The 20,889-nt window shown below is 43.2% G+C and overlaps 1 protein-coding gene and 1 long non-coding RNA gene across 2 annotated transcripts in view; one reads left to right on the top strand and one right to left on the bottom strand.

Moving 5' to 3' along the window:
- MTF1 (metal regulatory transcription factor 1) overlaps positions 1-14,611 on the top strand; it is a 30,552-nt gene extending 15,941 nt beyond the window's left edge. Inside the window, exons 6-11 of the mRNA XM_054011947.1 lie at positions 943-1,076; positions 2,580-2,657; positions 4,534-4,636; positions 5,321-5,877; positions 6,868-6,931; positions 8,543-14,611. Coding sequence (XP_053867922.1) covers positions 943-1,076; positions 2,580-2,657; positions 4,534-4,636; positions 5,321-5,877; positions 6,868-6,931; positions 8,543-8,928 — 1,322 coding nt within the window. The 3' untranslated portion in view covers positions 8,929-14,611. The remainder of the gene's footprint in view (positions 1-942; positions 1,077-2,579; positions 2,658-4,533; positions 4,637-5,320; positions 5,878-6,867; positions 6,932-8,542) is intronic.
- A 2,800-nt stretch (positions 14,612-17,411) lies between these two features.
- LOC128827636 (uncharacterized) lies at positions 17,412-18,943 on the bottom strand. The gene is made up of 3 exons (XR_008443032.1): positions 18,763-18,943; positions 18,048-18,167; positions 17,412-17,674 (listed from the first exon to the last, which is right to left on the bottom strand). It is a non-coding gene; the product is annotated as an uncharacterized LOC128827636 (long non-coding RNA).
- Between the last annotated feature and the right edge of the window lie 1,946 nt (positions 18,944-20,889).

Genomic DNA, 20,889 nt, shown 5'->3' with positions numbered 1-20,889 from the left:
GCCTGTTCCTTCCCCCACCTTATTTTTTTTCTTTCCTATGTCTATCCTTTTGTCTTCTGTTTAATAAAAGTCTGGCTTAGCCACCCAGGACTGTATATTTTGCAACACTGCTGTGAGCCCGTGATCAGAAAAAGGCAGCTAAATGCAATATGCTAAACAGCCTGATGCTGATACAAATTTGCCAGGTCTTAGAGAGGCTGGTAAGATCCTGTGCTATGCCTGTTTTTCAGCAATGAAATTGCAAGTGAAAGTCAACATCAAAGACAAAATCTGTATTTTCTGTTCTTTTCGTTCCCCTTTTATGTGTGTTTGTCTTGTTATGTCTTCTAGGAAACGGAATTGGACTTTAACAACAGCAGCAATAACAACAGCTCCAGCCCATTTCAACTAACTTCTTCTTTTTTCCCCAAAAGGACAGTTATTATCCTCTTTGCTATCTAAGAGACTGTCAAACGGGGGTTTTTCCTTCTAGAAACTCTCTCCAGCTAAAGGGAAAGGGAAGTTGTTAAAATGAAAGCCTTACTTTGTTTCAGATGCTTTAACTGTTTTCCATTATTTTCTGTATCTTTAATAAAATGTTACAAAGGATTGTTAATGGTGTGTTTGCCATGGGAGGACTGAACAGGCAGAGGTCTCTTTATACCAAACCTTGTTTAAAACTATTCAGTGTTGGACAGTGACTGGGTTATGTTAACACCTTTGGCCTATATATTACAGCTAAAGTAATACAACGGTGGTTGAAGTGAGATGTGCAGAGTAGTGGGAGAAGAGCTGAAGCAGTTAGAGCACTTAAAATACTCTTGCCAGCTTACCGGTTTCTTTTCCCATATTTTAACTAGTGCCATATCTTGGAGGATGATTCTGACTTAAGCAAAATGGCGTATTGTAAAGAGATGTCTAAACTTTCGTACAAATCAGTGTGGTGTTTTGTGCTTCTTGTAGGAGAGAGACCCTTCTTCTGTCCCAGTAATGGCTGTGAGAAGACTTTTAGTACTCAGTATAGTCTCAAGAGTCACATGAAAGGTCACGAGAAAGGACACTTATATAATGCACTTCCCAGTAACAACGTATCTGAGGTCAGTAGCTTTCTCTTTTTTTCTTTAGAGCTTTTGTGGTAGATTGGAACAAAACCATATTTTGGGGAGAAGTTCCTGAGGCAATAAAGTGTGTGCAACATTGTGCTAAGCGTATTCGGTGCACCGCTCCCACTGGAAATTGGTGGGATTTTGGTGCTTAGCTCCTTCAGGCACCTCTGAAATTCCCAGCCTTAAACTTCAAAATAGATTGTGCCTTATCAAGGAACATCAGGGTGGATTGATTTAAATCAGAGCTGTTTAAGTCACTGATTTTTAGTTATGATTAAAATCAGCAAGCAGGAAACCTTGATTTAAATAATATTTTTAATTGTGTTTTTGCATTTATACTTTTTAGTTATTTTCCTAAATAAAGGTTAATTTTCATTGGTTGGTAACCATTAAAACATGTTGATTTGTAATTAAATATAGCCTTTACACTAAATTGGGGCTTCTTTTTGCAAACCAGAATATGGTATATGTGTAAAAAGCAACAAAGAGTCTTGTGGCACCTTATAGACTAACAGTCGTATTGGAGCATAAGCTTTCGTGGGTGTACACATTTGTTTATGTAATTATATATAGCTTAACCTACATTTATTCAAATTCTTAATTTTTTATTTTAGGATGTGGTGGCTTTTGCATTTCTTACTTTCTAGATTAATTTTTACTTGTGATTTGTGTCACGCTTTAATCGGATAGAAATTCAAATTCAATTAAAAATGCAAAAAAGCAGCATTTTAATTTTTTTATTTAATAAAACTACCTTAAATGCACTTGAAACATAAACAAAGTGTATAAAAAAAAATTGCCAAATATATTTTGCGTTTAAAATGAATTGATTTATTAAACAAAGGAAATATTATCTGTAGTTAGTGAATTAAACTGATTGTTTCTGGTCACCATGTCCTTCAAGATTTTAGACTGAGCAGACCTCATTGTCTCACACCTAGTTTTTATTCATAGATTGGAAGAGGAAAACAAGTTTTCCTGCTTTTTCAACTCCTAATTGGTTTCTTAACTTTGAATCAGTCATTGAACTGATATAGTTTAATACACTGAGGTGAAGAAAACATTCTCTGTACCAGCAGAAGAGGCTACTGCTGTCAAAAGCTGGTTTAACACTTCAGCAAACTCTGATTCCAGGTGCTTAGCCAGTGACTTTCACTAGTTCAGGGGCTTGGACTTTCTTTAAAACTTGACAGGAAATATGTACTAGATATTATTTATTGTATGCAATTTAAATTATAAGAAGTTTTGGCTTTGAGATAAGTTGCCAATTTCAGATTTAATTTTAAATAGGTTTATTTTTTAAATATTTAATTTAAATAAAAAAATAAAAAAAATATTTTTTTTAAATCACTGATTTTATCTACCCTGAACAAAATAGCCTGACAAACTGTGTAGATGCCTGTACCTCTAAGGAAAGTGATCTAAAATACTGTGGAATGTCCAGTATTGCTGACACTGATTTAAATACATAACTGCAGTTGTATTCCTCTTCAGGATACAAACCACTCACTTTGTCTGAGCGACTTAAGCCTCATATCCACAGATTCGGAACTGCGGGAAAACTCTAATACAGTAAGTCTCCATGCCTCTCCCATAATTTGAGATTTCGTCTTTATTATAGAGCGTTTGCCCCATCCAGAGGAATACAGGGTTTAAGTATTAAAAACTGGTTGGTTTTGTTTCACTTGCTCTGTCCTTTGGTATTATCTGCTTTTGGTCCCCATTTTGTTCCTGTTGTCTGGGCATGGCCTCTCTAGTGAGAGGGGCATTGCAACAACTTACTCTAGGAATGATACCAGTGCAGTTCAGTGGATTTTTTTGGCAGAATGCATTACATCATGTGCTGACAAATGCATGCACTTCCTACACCGCCCTTCTGATTCCTTTCCTACAGTTGGATTTCACCATCTGTCATTATGAAATATTGCTGCAATCCTATTGGGTGAATTTGGCATATACAATGCATCTGATTCTGACTACTGAGGCAGAAGCCGGTAAAATTGTAATACCACATACGATTTTAACTTTTTCTTCACAATATTGTCTCTGTTAAGTGGGGACAATTCCTTTAAAAGCAAAGCAATCCTAGTGTTCTGTTTCAGTGAATTAGTAACGTTTTATGTGGGCAGAAGTAAATTAGGCTGGATACAACAATGTAGAAATAATTTCATTTTAAGTCACTTGAGAGCCAGAGATCTAACTCTGACCAGCTCTGAGCTGTTTGGTTAACGGTAGCTGGATAGTTTGTGAAATGGGTAACCTGTTTATATGTCTACACATTGTATGCTATTTGCTCTGGTTTGGGGGAATCTGTGTCTAGGGAAGAACCCATTGCAAAGACTTCAGGCAGAAACAGATAGAAGAAAACATTAAATCGAGCTTGTCCTTTTGGCACTTGCAGCTAGTTAAGAGCCTTATGTTGGAGTCAGAATTAGCACCATTTGCTTGTACTGCTGTAGTCTCTACCATTTGGCTTTTCCCTCCCCAGCCATTTCTGTAACTTGCATTTTGCATCTATTGGTGGAATCGTATACTAAGGCTATAACTGGCTGTGACACAATCACTTAATTAGGTTGCCTCCAGGTGTTGCTGAAAGAGATTGCATCCTTTTGCAAGTTTATCTGGGAAGAGACTTGTAGGTGCTTGTAGGAGTCTGTGCAGGAAGTAATTCCACCTTGCTGGCATCTCAAGCACAGACTTTTGGTTGGTTGTTGTAAATGTCCCCGTAACCTGAAAACAGACTTTCTAATTCAGCAGAGTGAAAAGGAAGGATTTTTCTCCGGAACTAGCAGTGTTCCTTTAAAATCTAACCTTATGGCAAAACTGTTCCCATCTAGTGGGGAATGTGGCCATAACTAAATCTTGCATAGAGAAGAATTAGACACTATTGAGGGGCTGGTATCTTTTAGTGGCGCTGGCTCCTGGAGCCATTTAACAAATCCTGTTCCAAGAACAGTTCTGACATTACAGGTAACACTGGTGCACAGACTAGGAGGTAAACTAAGCAGAGCCATGAAGGCTTGTGCATAAGAAAGTTTCCCAAATGATAGGGGTAAAACTGATATAAACAATTCTAATGTTTCAGATTCTGCCCAAGTATTACAAACAACAAGGGGTTAAAATGAAATTCAGCTACAGAAGAATAGTTAAGTGCCCTTTTAAGGGGTTTGTTAAGTTCAGAGTTATGCTTAAGTTCTCTATAAAGGCTTGTTCATTTGATTGGTGAATTTGCGTCATGGCTAATGCTAGCTAACTTGCATCTTTCATGTTGTGTGCTAGTTGCATAAAGTACAAAGTACCCTGCCCTTTCTGAGGGTGGCCCATTAAAATAACTGAGCAAACGATTGCAACATACATATGCTAGATGACTGGCATTTATGCAAATAGTTTATTAAGATTGGGGAGCTGTTGTTATCTAACACTTCTCTCTCCTTTTTCTCCTCCCCAGACACATGGACGAGATCTTAGCACAATCTCACCAGCAAGCATTTTTGAATCTATGTTCCAGAGCCCAGATCATACAGCAAATCAGGAAGATTCTCAACAGACAGGTACACTTTGTATCTGTGCAATCTGAGAGACCTTCCCGCCTATCCGTGCAGACAGCTAATTCCGTTTATGCGTCTGACTGAGAATTATTGTCTAGTGGATAATATAAAGCCTTAGTAGAAACCAGACAGGTGTCCCTTTGAAAGGGCTGGTGGGGAGCATTGCCAGTTGAATTTATTTTGATTTTTAAAGTAAATAGTATTCATAGTCTATGGAGTGTTGGGACAGTGTCACTAGAACTGAGATCATGTTTGCAGCAGCTTTGTGTGTCATTCTATGGCACTGAAAATGGTGCTGCTGGGCTTATGTTCCTTATAAACTCCTGTACTAGGTTTCCTCTTGGAGCAGGCATTTATGGCTGAATGAATGAAACCATCTGTAGAAGGGAGTTTATAATAGAAATACTTTCAGCTCCTGAGAGCTAATGGCTCTAACAGTGTTATTGGCTTCCTAAATTTGGATATAGAAAGGTCCCTGTCCTGGCTACCTAAAATGTCCCTATTTCATTGGCTTGCGTTAATGAGTTTTTTACAGGGCTTTGACTATGAAAAGCATTGTTATTGGCATTCTATTTGCTAGAGGGCAAGTTAGCCTTAGTTTCTCAAGGTTCAGTGAGTAGCAGTTTTTCTGGACCATGTGAGACTTGGTATATTCATATTTCTTCTTTACTTTGTTTCCTTTGGCAGCTGCCTTGATTGAAAGTTTTAACGGTGATGCAGACTCAGTAACTACTGTTCAGCCTTCTGTAGGAGATTCAGCATCTTTATCTCTCCCACTTGTACTGCAGCTTGGCATCTCCGAGCCTTCTCACCCAGCACTACAAACCTCCGCACCCCCTCCAGCTCCCACCTCCATAGGAACCAGTTCACAGCAAGCTGCGTTTGGAAATCCTGCGACTATTTTACAGTCCCCAGAAGTGCCTGTTCCTCACAGCACACAGTTTGCAGCCAGTCACCAAGACTTTCTGCCGCACACTCAGACACCACCACAGCCCATTGTACAAGGACTTTCAGTGGTTGCCGGAGCCTCTGCTCCAGCAGCGTCGAGTGCCACTGAGCCTCTGCCGGCTGTGGTTCAGTCTGTGCCTGTGGGTGCGAACTCTGTTCTGACAAGTAACCCGACTATCACAATTACTCCATCTCAGAGCACTGCTATTCTCCAGTCCAGCATAGTCATGGGAGAACAGAACTTACAATGGATTTTAAATGGTGCCAATGGATCTCCCCACAATCAAGAACAAATGGTTAGTATTTACCATAACATTGCTGAAAGACTGTTCAAAACATTCATGTTCCTCACATAGTGCAGGGGGCTGTTTTTTAATAGAAAAATGTCTAACTTTAGTATATTGGAGAGGTACAGGATTCAATCCCATCCCAGGTGTGTCTGCTTCAGTTTTGGGTAGTGGTGATGTGAATGGCTCTGTACAGATCACAAATTGACAGTCCCTGCCCTGAAGAACTTAAAAGGTGGTTACGAAGGAGAAAATGTCTGGAAAATCCAGAGATGAGGAAGATTTAGTGGGTTGTTTTCTTCTTATTATTGTCTGACAAACTCCCTTGAATAGGCCTCACAGAGGACGTGGACTTGCTTCACCTGGGGCATTGCAGTGTGAGGCCTGAGAGTAACTTGTATTTAATTGTTTTATATCCATCTTTGTGACAAAATAGAAGCACAGAAACTCTATAGTGTTTTCAGCATTGAGGCATTTTATAGTCTATACAGTTCTGTAGCTTAATCCTATTGCCTCATAAATCGGAGGAGCCTTGAATATAAGGATAACGAAAAATCTTCTGCAAAACAAGGATGTGTCTGATGCTAAGTGGATCTGTGGGTTTGAGACCTCAAGAATAGTTTGTGTTATTCTTTTAAGTAGTGAGCCAATGCCATCTGAAAAGCTTCCTCTGTTGTGAATGCCAACAAATAAAGAGCCATTGATATGAACGCTCTGGAAAAGATGGATTATTGGTTAAATATTAATTAATTTTGTTGGAAGTGTGAACAATGTGTGTTGGCAAATCCACAGCACCTCAGTTCAGCGTCTCAGGACTACCTATGTCATTGTCTCAGTTTTGTGATATCCAGAACATGGAAGTCCCCATATCAAACCAAACTACTTAATTTGTAATCCAGTTTTCCAGTCATTTCTCTTGCTCACAGCTGTTTGGAGTTTGCTGTTGCTTAATGGAGATCTGATTTTAACTGCATCAAATGTGTTTTTATTTTTTTAAAGCCACAAGTTCCAAAGGTGGAGAAGGTCTTTTTTACCACCACATTACCAGTGGCTGGCAACACAGGTATGTGCATTTGAAATGCAACTTCTTACCCTTTTATAGCCCAGTGACATTCCCTTGGTAATAGGTGACATCTCCTTGAATAGTACTTGTTGGGGTGTTTTAATTGCTAGTTAAAAAGTCCAAGAAAACCTTTCAGCTTTTTACACTCTTAAAAGGCACTGGTTTAAGCCTAGTTCACTTTAGACTCATGTTTGACCTTATTGGGGGTACTTGCATTATAACATTAAGAAGGAAACAAAGATAATACTGAAGATACTGGGGAGAAATTTGCAAAATATATTGTCTTGATTAGTTATCTCTTTTATTAAAAATCATATGGTATTCTAATGTTGTGTGTGTATGAGATGAAAAAGTCAAAGTAACTCCTTTAAGTTAGATAATTAATGTATTCACTGAGATTTTAGAGCACTTCCAACCTTAAATCCTTACATGAGGGGAGAGGGAGCAGCTGATCATTTACATTGTTTAATCCATCCAGCACCAACCGTTTGTTGGCTGACCACCTCTCTGAGCTGCATCTAATAAAATATACAGTCACATATATTTTGTTTTTATCTGGCATCTTTCATATACAGTGTCAGATATTTCACAAAGTCAGTCGTAGGCTAAAGGGGCTTGAAGATGAGATTTAAAAAGAGGAAAGGAGACTGTGTTAAATAAACGGAGGAGCACAAGTGAAAGAACCCTCCCTGCAGTCACTAGCAGGAAAGCAGAGCAAAGAGAATGAGCAGGAAGATCGCTGACTTTGAGGTGATGAGAAAGGGAGGCTGGTGTGAGGCCATAGTACCATCCCTTGGGATCGTCTCTGCTTTAAAGGGACAGAGGCATTTAAACAGAAAAGGGCTTTAATTTTTAAACACCACTCTGCTTAAACCCCTTAAAGCCGATTTAAAACATTAAGTTGGCACTCGGGTAGCTGGTGCTGAGTGCTGTATAAAAATCTAGATATTGACACTGGGACTCCTAAACCCCAGTGTCACAGAACACGTAACCTTTCCACTGAACGGGTTCTCCTGGCCATCGGCTGGGAAACACCAATGTTCTTGTGAAATGCCGCACAGGAACTGAGCAAGGTAAGCAACGCTCGCTGTGTGAGCTGTGGAAAGGCCCCACTTCATCCTGTGACTTTGGGTCAAGTCCTGTATTAGAAGAAGAGGAGTTAATGACTGAAACCTAGGCAGGCTGAATGCTGCTCCTCTGCTTAGTAGTAACTAGCTGCAAAGAACTTGGCATGTTCATGGGATCAGTGCTGAGCGAATGCATCTTGACACAGCTCTGACTACCTGTTACCTTCATTGCCTCTTACAGGGCTCAGCAGATTTATAGTTACCTGCTTTAGCTCAGAGTCAGGTTAATGGCGACTTGGGCTTCCGCAGTTCCCCTAGCTTTGAGTTAGGGTTATTCGAAATGCTGTCTGCCTTTTTCTGGATCTCGTTGTTGTTGTTTATATGATGCCATAGGTGTGCATGTTACTTGAGACAAACAAACATGAAAGTTTCTTGCTATGAGGAGCTTACATCTGAATTAAACCTAAAAGATTACTTGTCTCACTGCACTGAGATTATGCAGTTCTCTCATTTTTGCGCCTGTTCGTTTCTATTTCACCTTCAGGAAACTCTGTTCAGCAGATTGGTCTCAGCGTTCCTGTTATCATTATAAAGCAAGAGGAGGCCTGCCAGTGTCAGTGTGCCTGCCGAGACTCTGCCAAGGAGAAGGCAACTAGTAAGAAGGGATGTTCCTCGCCTGACCCGAAAACTTTGGAGCAGCCAACTCTTCAGCTGCAGCCTCAGACTTTTCCTTCCTCCTCCTCCTCTTCCTGTGAGCCCACCGGTCAGATGGCTAACCCTTCCGACTCACAGACTGAAACATTAAGTGCCATAGATGTATCAGACTTCCTGTCCCTCCAAAGCCCTGAAACCCCATCCAATCTGATTCCAATTGAAGCACTACTACAGGGGGAGGAAGAAATTGGTTTGAATAGCAGCTTCGCCAAGTAAAGATGCTCCAGATTCTTTTCCCTTGCACCTGGAGGCTAAAATCCTCCTCCTTAGAAGCAGACACTGAAGGCTCAAGAGTTTTTTCTTTTTTTGAAGTTTTTTGGCCTACTTCTGCTTCTCGGATGTCATTTTAGTCACGTCCCAGGAACATCCATCTTTGGGAGTTGAATCTTTAAAGAAAAAAAAAAAGATAAAAAAGCTAAGTTATATATGAACTGTTTTGGCTGCACTGTCTGTCACTTTTGCTTGTTGTCATATGTGAACATGGAAGTTAAGGTTACTCGTCTGCATAAAGATTATAAAAAGAAAGGGGGTTTTAGTTTGTCAGTCTCCTGTTGCACATCATTTTATGTTTGGGGGTTTTGGTACTGGCAGCGAGTGGGTCTTTTGTTACAACTTCTTGGGTCTGTAATCTCCTTTTGTCTCCTTCTGTGTCTGATACTGACCATGCACTATAGTAGAGGCCCAGAGAATGACGTTTCTCTAGCAGAAGATGGTATTATTGTAGTAGGAGTTGTCTGATCTGGAGCTTTTCTGGAGTGATACTTTAAGATGCTTTTGTTATTCATGGGATACTTGTCCCATCACCCCGTTAGTGGGAGGAGTTGGCTGTTTGTATGATGCTAACACTAATAGCAAAGCCAACTGAAACCTTTGGGGAGTTCCTAAAGAAGAGCATGAGGTACTTGTGCTCCTGCTGTGTTCATTCATTTGATTTAAATCAGGGCAGAGAGTACATTTCAGGTCCATTGCTTCCTAATTTAGAAATGTGGTCAGAGCCTCTGCCTATGTAGAACCTGCTCTGTTTGCCTCTTCTTGCAGAATGCAGTGTGGGTTTCACATGTGGTGATATTGGTGCCTGTTGTTGTTTTGACCAATCTGATCAACATCTGACTTTCTGTAGAAACATGAATCAGGCTTTAAACATCCACATCAAATTCATCAGGAGCGCAACAACTTTGCAGGTAAATCTCTTCTTTTGTTGACGATGATTCCTTGTCAGCATGTAGTAAACTAGAATTCAGTGAGCATGTCCTGTAACAGTCCAGAAATGCTTCCTCTTTTCTGTTAAACTCTATAATCCCTGCCTGAATCTGCCTCCAACCTGCTGTAGTGTCAGCTCTCTGTGCATGGGGCTATTTCTTGACTAAAATGCATTACACAACTTAGTAGTTTTTCATATCAAGCTGAAACTCTATATTCTAACTGACTCAGGGTAAAAAAAACCACAAACTCCCCTTCCACCAAAAAGCCTGTAATGTTGCAATAAATGCAGTCTCATGTTAAGTGGTTTATTTATGCTGCATTATTTTAAAAGATGTAATTTTATAGTATTTTATCCCTCTGTCTGGCTTTGGCTGTGAGTCTTTTTGTGTTGAAGGAAAGAATATTAAATAGTCTTTATTCAGTTTACGGTGTTAGGTGTAGTGATATGACCATAAGCCAAATAATGCTGAGCAACTGTGTTCATTAGATTTAAGGATGCAAACTCCTGGAAGGTGGAGGCCTTTCCCTTCTCTCCCTTCGGTTTTCTTCCTGTTTACTCACATCTTATCAAAGCTGTGCTCAGCATCTGTTCTTGGGGAGGATCTTGATAGAGCAGCCAAACCTTCCTTCTTAATGTACTACATTTGAGGTAAAACCCTCCAGAGAGCTGTGTAGCCTTACCAACATCTGGCATATTCTTAGGCTGGGACAATGACTTCATCTCTCGTTCTGTCCAATTGCAAACTGACTGCCTAGGTGCAGACAGAATGAATGTAAGGGGGCAGGCTTTCAGGCAGTCTGGAGCTCTCCCCCAGTTATACAGTGTGGGAGGATGAAGGCATAGGGGCAGTGAAATGGGTGACTTGTAACTGTGAAGAGCAGTGACAATACTAGAACAGTACACTCTGTCCTGGGTAGCCTAATGACTAGGGCTCATGGGATGGTAATAGGACTGGAAATTCCCTGGCTGCTTTTCCTTTCCTGCAAGCGTTGGCTCCTAGTGCAGTAGTGTGGGACGTACCGCAGGGTCGGGGTGCGTATGGGTTCCTCCTACTGTTGCTGTAGCACTAAGATTTGCATCTGTAAAATATGAACTAGCAAAGCATTGCAGTGTTTTCTTCTCTCTGTGACACCACCCCACCCTGCTGGCCAGTACTGCAAAGGGATTGACTTGGGCTGGCATCTCACAGCCTTCGCTCGGGGCACAGGCAGGCCAGCAGCAGTGAGGGTGGCTGTTGAACACGCATGAAATAGGCTTGAATCTGTTTAGCTGAGAATGTCTTTGCAAGAACTTCTGACAATTGTCCAGTTTCAAATTCTGCTTTGAAGTTGCGTGGAAGTGGGAGGGACGGGGTCAGGGCAGCAATCTGGCAGCAGTGAGGCACTTGCACCTTTGTCTCTGGCTCTGCTTAGGTATTTGAGAGAGAGAGAGAGAAAGTAAAAGTGTAAAATCCCAAGTCCTGCTGGGGTCATGGGAGTTTTGCCATTGAGTGCAGAAGGACGAGGATTTGGCCCTAGATCTGAAACCTTGGGCACCTGACGGACTTGGTGGCCCTTCCTTCAGGGACACTGGGTGTGCAGTTACTCGCGTGTGTGAATATGTGCATCCGACCTGGGGTGGTTCGGGAATGGTCTAGAATAGTGTCCGTTTAGGTCAGGCTAAGAAGGGCTCCAAGGACGGCAGAGTAGTTGGGTTTCATCAGCACCTGGCCTGTCCCAGCACAAAGACACGTGTCCCTTAGGCAGCTGCTTTGTTAATGTTCTTTGCTTTTTTGACTTGTGCTCTATTTGTCTGAATGTTAAATTATGCTGCATGTGTCTAAGCACTCCCAGCGCCCTGCCCTGCCCTGCCGGCTCTGGTACTGCCCGAGACGCTGCACAATCAAAAGCCGTGCCCAGCTGAGGGTATCACCTGCAGACTGGTGGAGGAGCCTGCAAGTGCCTGGCAGGGAAGCGCAGCCGTCAGAGCCCCTGGCCCCAGGGCAGCTGGAGGCTTTTCCCTGACTCAATAAATTCACAGCAGTATGACAAAAGGAAGGGAAGGTTTCTATCTTTTGAGACCTGCAAATGCCAGGTGTGACATCAGACTCTCAGAGAGGAGTATGCGCTGTCAGGCCCCTGAGATTGTTGTGAACGCCCTGTACAATGTATACAATTTGTGAATTCTTTTCCATATCAGTCTTCACAGCAGAACTGCACTGCTCCACATAGCTCTGTGTTTAAGTATTTGCTGTTCGATGGCTAATGGAGGTTTACTTGGTTCCTATGGCTTCTAGATGGACACAAAACCTAAGTAGAGAACTGATCTAAATACCAACATTGGTAGCTCTAGAAGGCAAGTAAGTAACCCCAGTGATCTGACTGAACATGCAGCTGGAGGTAGGAGAACTCACTCTTCATGCTTGTAGTGGTAGAGGCTCCTAGGGACAGAAAGTCAGCATTTGTTCAGGGCTGGTACTGAATTACATAGAACAATGTACAAACTGGGAACTTCTGTAATGCTGACTGTGTCCAGAAAGACTAGTTTGCAGAACCTCATACCAGTATCTAAAATGCACTTTAGGTTATTTTATCTTTAACCCAATTGCTGCAATTTCTTTTGTATATACTTTCAGAAAGTTTATTTTTGCTCTGATTAAAAGTTAACAGGGGTGTGCAAAGATGAGCACTTATCTTGGTGCAATACGTGTCGCTAAAGATCATTGTCCCATGTGGTTGGTCTGTCTGTCTAACTGAATTTGTGTAGTAACTAGCTCAGTGGCCTATCGCCCTACCCTGTCTACACACACACACAATTATGCATCCTTAGCAAATGTCCAATCTATGCAAAACTTCCACTGAGAGCACCGTGCTTTAGCAGGCCTGTCCTCTCAAGCTTTCTGATAAGCTGCTTGTCACTTCGGTTAGAAGTAACAGGTTGTTTTTATTTGTTGTGTTCATCTGTATGTCCCCCCAATCTTATTTCAGAATGAACATGAACAGACGTGACAAACTGTTCCTAGACAGGCATGTTGCACCTTTTAGAGTTTGTCTTCACAATCATTTTCGATGTCATGTTATCTGCCTTACTTCGCTGAGAATAACTCTCCAGCAGAATCATCAAATGTTGTTTTTGCAACTGCAGCAACATTGTTAACCTGTTTACAATACTCTTCCTGTACCAGTTAGAAGCAAGCATTGGCAAATGAACTCCTGGCCGGCCTGCGGGTCTGGAACTGCTTGAGGGAGGGGGCACTGTTAGTTTAAGGTATAATTGGCCTCGGAGCTCATAGGTGATGGAAAAACTAGTCTCTTATGGACAATATTATGCAGGTGGAAACTGAAATGGGAGGCAGCACAGTCCATTGTATAGGGCAGTGGATTGGGAGCCAGGTAAGCTAGTCCTGACTCTGCCACTGACTGGCTGTGTGACCATGGGCAAGTCACTTAACCTCTCTATACCTCAGTTTCCCTCATCCATAAAATGAGGAGAGTGATGCTCATTCACCCTTGTAAATGCTCTGAGGTGTACGAATGAAAAGGGCGAAGTGCGGAGTATTACCAATACAAGCTAGCTGGGCAGAGCAGTTAATAATTAGTCAATTGGGCTTTGAGGCAAAAACAACCATTTCTTTAACACAACACATTTCTGACTGCATTGTTTTTAATTGTATTTTTCCTCAATATATTTTGGAAACAATGTCGAGTTTTTATAAATGTTACTGTAGTCATTACTCATGGACAGGGCTGAACTTTTAACTTTTTTGCATTGTCTTGATATAAATCATATGTTCTAGAAGTTGGATTCTGTGTCTGCACTGAGAAATGCAAACTAAACTGGATATTTATGTAGTAGCATACATAGTCTAAATGTGTGTGTTCTTGGAACTAGTTTAAAAATCCCACACCATGCTTTTGATGGTGTGCAAGCTGGCCAAAATTTGGTTCATTATGCAGTGTACACTTTCTCAACTAAATGCAGTTTCTACTTTTTCTTACGATAAATTTTTTTCATATGATCTTTTTCAGCAAAATCAAGGGTATGTTTTTGCAGTCTCGTAGCTACAGTAGCTGGCATTCAAAGGTTTTCCTTGCTCTGTAGCTTTGTGTCCTTCCACCTGCTTATAAAGTGAAGCTATTCAGTTGACCCTTATTTTGAAGAGAAAATAAGAGCTGACATTTTGCTTTATTTACACAGACTAGCATCAGTTAGGAGGGCAGGGAGCTGCTGGTTAGTTATTGAGCATTTGCTTCAGCATTGATCGCTGCATAATCTTCAGACCAGCAAATCTAGGAAGAGTTTAGGATGTTTATTTACTGCTTGTGTTTTACACGTACTGGGAGCCGGGCAATGGTCTTGGAGATGATTTTAAAAAACAAACACATCAATTTCTCAAGTGTGTGTGTATGGTATTAAAGGAATTTATTTAACTATGAAACATGGGAACAAATGTACTTGCATTGAGCAACATGAAGATGTTAGTTACAGGTACAGTACTTCCAAAGGAAGAGCATCTCCAAAACCCAAAAAAGAGTAAATATGAATTTGTATTTTTGAAGAATGTAAAATGTGAAATAATGGTGTTTGCTTAATTGCTCATTTTGTATAAAGTTAATATTGTACTTTGAAATATCTGCTAAGAAGTGGAAATTAACATTTTTTGGAATTGAAAGCAATATTAATACTAATGGAATCCTAATTAAATGCTTATTTAAACATTGTGGTACTGGAGTCATTCCTCAAGGATGGATCAGTTTCTTTGGAATGTGAGTCTGAGCACTTTGCTCTCCTTTCCATCAGAACAGGCACTGAGACTTTGGAGTTTGAGAGAGAATAGTTTTCCTATGCAGTTGGATTTCTTTTTTCCCCCCACATACTAAAGTTTTTGGATCCACGACCTTCATGTTCATAAAGGTACTTTCCGGCATGTGGAACAGTTTAAGATGCATGCAAAGGAGTAAGACCAGCTGTTGTAAATACTTATGCTGTATACTACTCCCCCTTCCCCCCCAAATAATCATAAGGGACAGCGTTCATCCAAAGACCCCAGAGTACCTCAGACTCAGCATACAGGGATCACTTCATTCACCCGTGAAATGCAGCAGTTGTTCAGCAGTGCACACCCCCACCTTCCAGGAATTGAGGAATGAACATCTTCATCCATTTGAAACAGCAGAGGGAATGAGGAAGGTAAAATAGAATTGTTCTGTAGGGCACTCATTTTAGTATTACTGGTTAAAGGTGCTTACATAAGTAGTAGTCTGTGGTAAGGAGCATAAGTGGCAATAAAAGTAGAACAAGAGGCAAGTGATAAGGAGAATGGATTGGCCAATACACAACCAGCCATGGCACAAAGAATTTTAAACAAATTGAGCTTGGAAAATAAGATTGCCTTTCTTAGAATTTCAGGTACATAAGAGGATCGGGGGCAGGGGCAAACTTTTTGGTCCAAGGGCCACATCTGGGAATAGAAATAGTATGGCAGGCTATGAATGCTCACAAAATTGGGGTTGGGGTGTGGGTGGGGGTAAGGGCTCTGGGGTGGGGCCAGAAATGAGTTCAGGGTGTGGGAGGGGACTCCAGGTTGTGGCAGGAGAGAGAGGGCTTGGGCTGGGGATGCAGGCTCTGGGCTGGGACTGAGGGGTTTGGAGGGCGAGAGGGGGATCGGGGCTGGGTCCTGGGGAGAGGCTTGGCTGCAGGCTTCGGGCGGCACATACCTCAAGCAACACCCGGAAGCAGCGGCATGTCCCTTCTCTGACTCCTACGCGGAGGCGTGGCCAGGCCACCCCATCCGCAGTCACCGCCCCTGCAGCTCCCATTGGAGTGCATAGGAGCCGGAGCGGGGCCATGCGGTTGCTTCCACGAGCCGCATTGAGCGGCCCCTGACCCTGCTCCCTGACTGGAGCGCCGGAGCTTGAAGGCCAGCTTAAAACAGCTGGTGGATCAGATCCAGCCTGCAGGCCCTAGTTTGCCCACCCCTGCTCTAGACCCTGGGCTATTAGTAAGGATTGAGGAAAAAAGAGTAGGAAAGGCTTCTTTGCCCAGCCTTGGCATTCTCTCTCTCATGTACTTATTCTGTATGTCTATTTCTGTAGCAGCTGAGCTCCCACCACCCTGGGGAGGTGCTTGTGATTTGACAGGTAGAGAGGCTGTGACTTACTGAAGTCTAGGATGGTGCATGGACATCAACCCAGGTCTCCCAAGTCATAGCTAGTGCCCTAACCACTGTACCATGCTGCTGCTTAGCCTCTCCCCCCTCCCCGCGCTTTGTCAGCTAGTGGTAACTGCAGGTCTCTGCAGTCATTAACTCAGAGCTAAGGTCATAGGGTATTGCATGTTAATGAAAAGCCTCAAATAGGTGAGAGCCTGGCTCATTCACAGTGACTGGCCTCTCAAAAATGATCCAGAAGCTGCCAAAAGAGGGTGCCTCTCTGCTTTAGAGGCAGGGGAATCAGTAATGGCTGCTGGCCTCCAAACAAGTACCTGGTGAGCCACTTTAAGGACCTCAGGGGGTCCATAAGGCCCCTCATAATTTAGGGGTTCGGAGCAAGTCTCTCCCAAGCAGCTGGGCTGACTGCATTCTGCCCTCTTATATTGTCAGTGGTCTAAGATTTGTATTAGGGGAGCATGAAGGAACTCTACTCCAGGATTGAGACCCCATTGTGCTTGAAACACAAAACGGAGAGAGAATCAAGCTCTTCAGAGCAAGGACCAAGTCTATGATGATGAGAAAATAGCAGGATACAACAAACAGCTGGGGAAGAACACAGCCTGTGCGATGATCACACTTGGGTACAAAGCCGTGGTCAGAGCACACCAGCTGCCACACTCAAGGTTCATCTCACTCCAGCCAGAGCCATGGCCCAGCCTCTCCAGGAGCATAACTCTGGAGGTGCAGTGTGAGGTGCCACGTGGGTCAGTTCTTCCATGACTATTTTAGGCTCCTCTTTAACCCACTCGCAGACTGAAGTAAATCAAAGCAGAATGACGCTGGCAGCAGCTCCCTCAAACTCCTCAACTGAAATGTCTCGTGTGAAACCAGGGCAGCTGGGAAGCAGGGAACAGAAGCTGCTGGGCTTCTGCATCTCCTCCATCCCCCCATGAAGCCTGACTCCTGGAGCAGAAAGCAAGTTAGCAGCAGTTGTTTGACCTGCTGTCAAAGGCATCACTGCTCCAGGGTAATACTCCTCCCCCATTCAAAACACAGATAGGACCTCCCTAGGAATGAGGGGGAAGGAATTTACAATCTGGAGCCATCCTCTGCTGAAGGGAGGAGGCTGTGAGGGGATGAAGGATACACATCAGCAGGACAAAGGGTGAGATGCAGCCCCTGCAGTGCAACTGCTCCTGTGCACTAAAAGATAAGGACTGGAGGGGAATCTACATTCCTGTTAGTGATCCAAGGTGACAGCGGAGAGCCTGAGTGGAGTTAGCAGCACTGATTGGAGCTGGGCTTGTTGTCAGACTGTTTCTTTTCCCCAGGCATTAACTTGTGAGAGGCTGCAGCTTTCTCAGCACTAGAGCAAACAGTTATGTCATTTATTTCTAGACAATGAGATTGAGAGTGCAGGTCACAGCAACATGCACTTACACACCACACCAAACGCATGGAAAGAGTTCAGGGAATAGAGGGCAAGTATATTTTGTAGGGAACAGCCACTGAGAGTTGGAGTGGCTTCCTTCATCAATAGCCCTCAGGTGAGCCGCTCATTAAGCATTTCAGGAATTCTTGTTCTCTTCTTGTGCAGGCAAGGAGCTGCCCTCTGTTCTGGCAGGAGCCTAGCAAATAAAAACATGCATCAATCCAATAACTCCCAGGAGTGCTTTAACACAGAATTTAAGGATGCCATAGACCTCACAGCCCCAGGGTCAAGATGCTGCTTTCCAGAGCTCAGAACATTTTCTAATGAACTTAGTAATTGAAGGGGAAAAAAAAGTGCAAACCCCTTCCTCTCCCCCCAACACACATCTTGCCATTCATGTGGAGATACGGCCTGTGGAAACCAGAGCACACTACAGGAGTTGGTTCATCTTGAGCAGACCAGTTGTGTGATGTTAAAGGAAAAGCCCTTGTCGGCCCCCTTTACAGAGACCTTGTCATGGCCCTGCTGCTGCAGCTGCAAGGAAAGTGGGGAAGATCACAATACTCAACACAGAGAGCGGCCTGAAGACTGGTGATTTCTGCCATCAGCTCATCGCAGCTGGCAATGTTTGCCAGGAGGCGCTGCTGCCGGACTTCAAGGGATCTTAGCAGGGTTCTCACACCTTCAACCTACAGAGGAGCAGAACAGAGTCACCACAATACATTCTCCAGGGCCTGGGGAACAGTAACTAGGGACCCCTCTGGGCTCTGTCATCCAGAGCCAGTGAGGTTCTTGCAATCTGCACCAGGCCTGGCAAGCAGCATCAGTACCAGTGGGAATCTCCCTGGCAGCTGCCTGCAGTGCCCAGCAGCCTTCCAGTACAATCCACAGGACTGGAGCAGTTACGTTAGTTACACTTGGTCTTGAACATGAAAATTGACTCAGTGTTTCAACAAAAGCAATAAACCCCCTGGAGAGGGCAGCAGCTGGGCCATGCACAGGGCTTGTCCTCACCACTGAGTTAATTCAAGTGTTGCCCCTAACCTGAATCATATCCACACACACCCCCCTCCTTAACTCAAGCATGGTGGTGAGCTTTTTCTTCGAGTCCATGTTAAAATGCTGCTTTATGGCTTTGACAAAGTCTAGAGACAGAAAGCACATAGATATTTGACAGGTTTCAGATATTTGAATTATTCTTACATATAAACCTAACTTCATCCCTACCACCAGCCTCCATCTCCTCATGCCATAAGCCCCACACATCCATACAGAAATACAAACCAGTGTCTCAGTGTCTAGGGGCTGCTCCGCATCCTGTTTCATAGCTTCCTCTGCATCCATTGCCAAGCTAGAGTTGAGAGCAGATTGTTTTAGTCTTCGGGTCAGGACAGTTCGGTGTGGGAGATGACATCCAGTTCACCAAGTAGATCAGTAACACTGGGGAAAAAAAATCAGCTATAAGGGGTTTCTCTCCCCTGCTCCCAATCACAAATTAAAAACCCAGGATGGTGTTGGAGCAGGCCCTGTTCACTAGAAAATGAGAGGTAATCTCTTTAGCCTCTCTGCCATTAAAAGAGAAGGAAAGGGTGTGGTGAACAAGGTACTTATTCCCAATTTGAGCTAGATTGATAAATTATCCAGCTGGTCATCAATTGGCAAAGGGGTGTTTGACATGAATACATACTCTCTAGGAAAAATTTAATCAAAAAGCCAGAACAGTATCTTGAGGCAATCAGTGAGATTTCACTGGGACCTGCTCCACTGAGTAGATTGCACACTTAGAAAACATATTGGGAAATAGGGCAGCTTCCAAGCACAAATAGATTTAAAGAGAAAAAACAGAAGGTTTTTCTCAAACTATGTTAAATGGTAAATTCTGTGCCCTAGGAGGGCTATTCAGCTAGAAGGTGCTTTGGTCCTAGCTAGTATTTGAACTGAAGAAAGGCCGTTGACATTACCTTCTGCTCTCCTAGGTCAGCCAGCTGAGGCCTTACTTATAACATCCTTCAGCGAGTCAATTGCTACCACCTGTTTTCCTTGAAACCTCAGCTTGTTCCATTTCTAAACAGACCACACCTCTAATTATATCTTGTTCTTAAGGCTTCAAGCAAAACTGTAGTCTTTGTAAGAAACCTATTTTTGCTTTCCTTCATTCAGGCTTTGCTAAATTATTTCCTACAGGTCTTTGTTCTTTGCTGTCAGCTGTAGTACAATCAAAGGTCCCTACGGTGGGTGCCAGAAGAGAGAGTGGCACCCATCTTGATGTGTACTTGCCAAGGACAGCAGGCAGCCCTGCACCAGATTGGGACAACAGTTATTTGATGAAGCAAGGAGGGACTTTTGTGACCGGTACTGTGAGATTAAATGGAGCTGTCACAGGGTCCTTTGGACCATGATGAATGATTTCTGTAGTTGTATAATGACAAGAGAGATTTGGAAGTGCACTAAGCAGAGGTGGCTTAATGTTTGGACTTAACAGAGCAGGGCAAAAAGAGGCTGGAACTAGGTATTAGCTTCTCAAGAGCTTCAGAAAAAGATCTGAAAGGCCTGGTGGCTTGGTGCATTCACCAGAAAAAGGCAGCACTCAGCTGTGTAAATCAAGCGCTGGGGAAGCCAGAGCCATGGCCTGGTGTTAACCAGAGCGTGGGCCAGGGAGTGCAGGTTTAGCAGAGTAGACAAGAACTACACTCTGGGGTGTTGTGCCCCACTCAACCTGCACTGCCACCCCACGGTGAATCCTTTGGCATGCTAACAGGATCGTGTATCTCCATGGTTGTCTACCTGCTCTGTTTTCTCTTGTATGAACAGCACAGGGTGCAGAGAACAATTCATTCACCTGCCTCACATGCTGTGACAAACTGGGAATTTTCTGTAATAGTTGTATGAATGATGTGCCTGGCAGTGACTTACTTGACTAGAGCTTGCTATCCAGTGGATGCAAAGAGGTTAAAAAGGTGCTCTTGGGGCAGAGCAGGAGATGTGAGGAGTGTGTGTGTCACTAAGTGTCTGGGTTGGTACAATTCGGTCATTAAAAGACTGGCTGAAACTGACCCATATCAGTGGAGGGTCTGGAAAGACAAGGGGAGCCCCAACCGTGCAACAACTGACACATCCATGAGACACTACGGCCGGCAAGCAGAACACATGATCACAGCATGGGTCTAGAGGAGAACCGTGGGCCCAAAAATGTCGAGAGGCTAGGACAAAAACTGGCCTTAGGTGAGACACCGGGCTCTCACCTGGGACTGAAAGACACAGAGACAAGGTTGGGGGAGAAAGCTGAAAGCGATTCCAAATCAGCTTAGCTGGCTGATTGCACTGTCCTGGCCAGAACAGACTATGTCTTCATCTTTGCTTCTCTCGGCTAACCCAAGGATTTCCCAGTGATGTGTTCCAGTTGACTAATAA

Source organism: Malaclemys terrapin, chromosome 22, assembly GCF_027887155.1.
Source record: "Malaclemys terrapin pileata isolate rMalTer1 chromosome 22, rMalTer1.hap1, whole genome shotgun sequence".
NCBI classification, from domain to species: Eukaryota; Metazoa; Chordata; order Testudines; family Emydidae; genus Malaclemys; species Malaclemys terrapin.
Note: the sequence above shows the minus strand (reverse complement) of the source record. Positions and strands in the feature narration are given on the sequence as shown.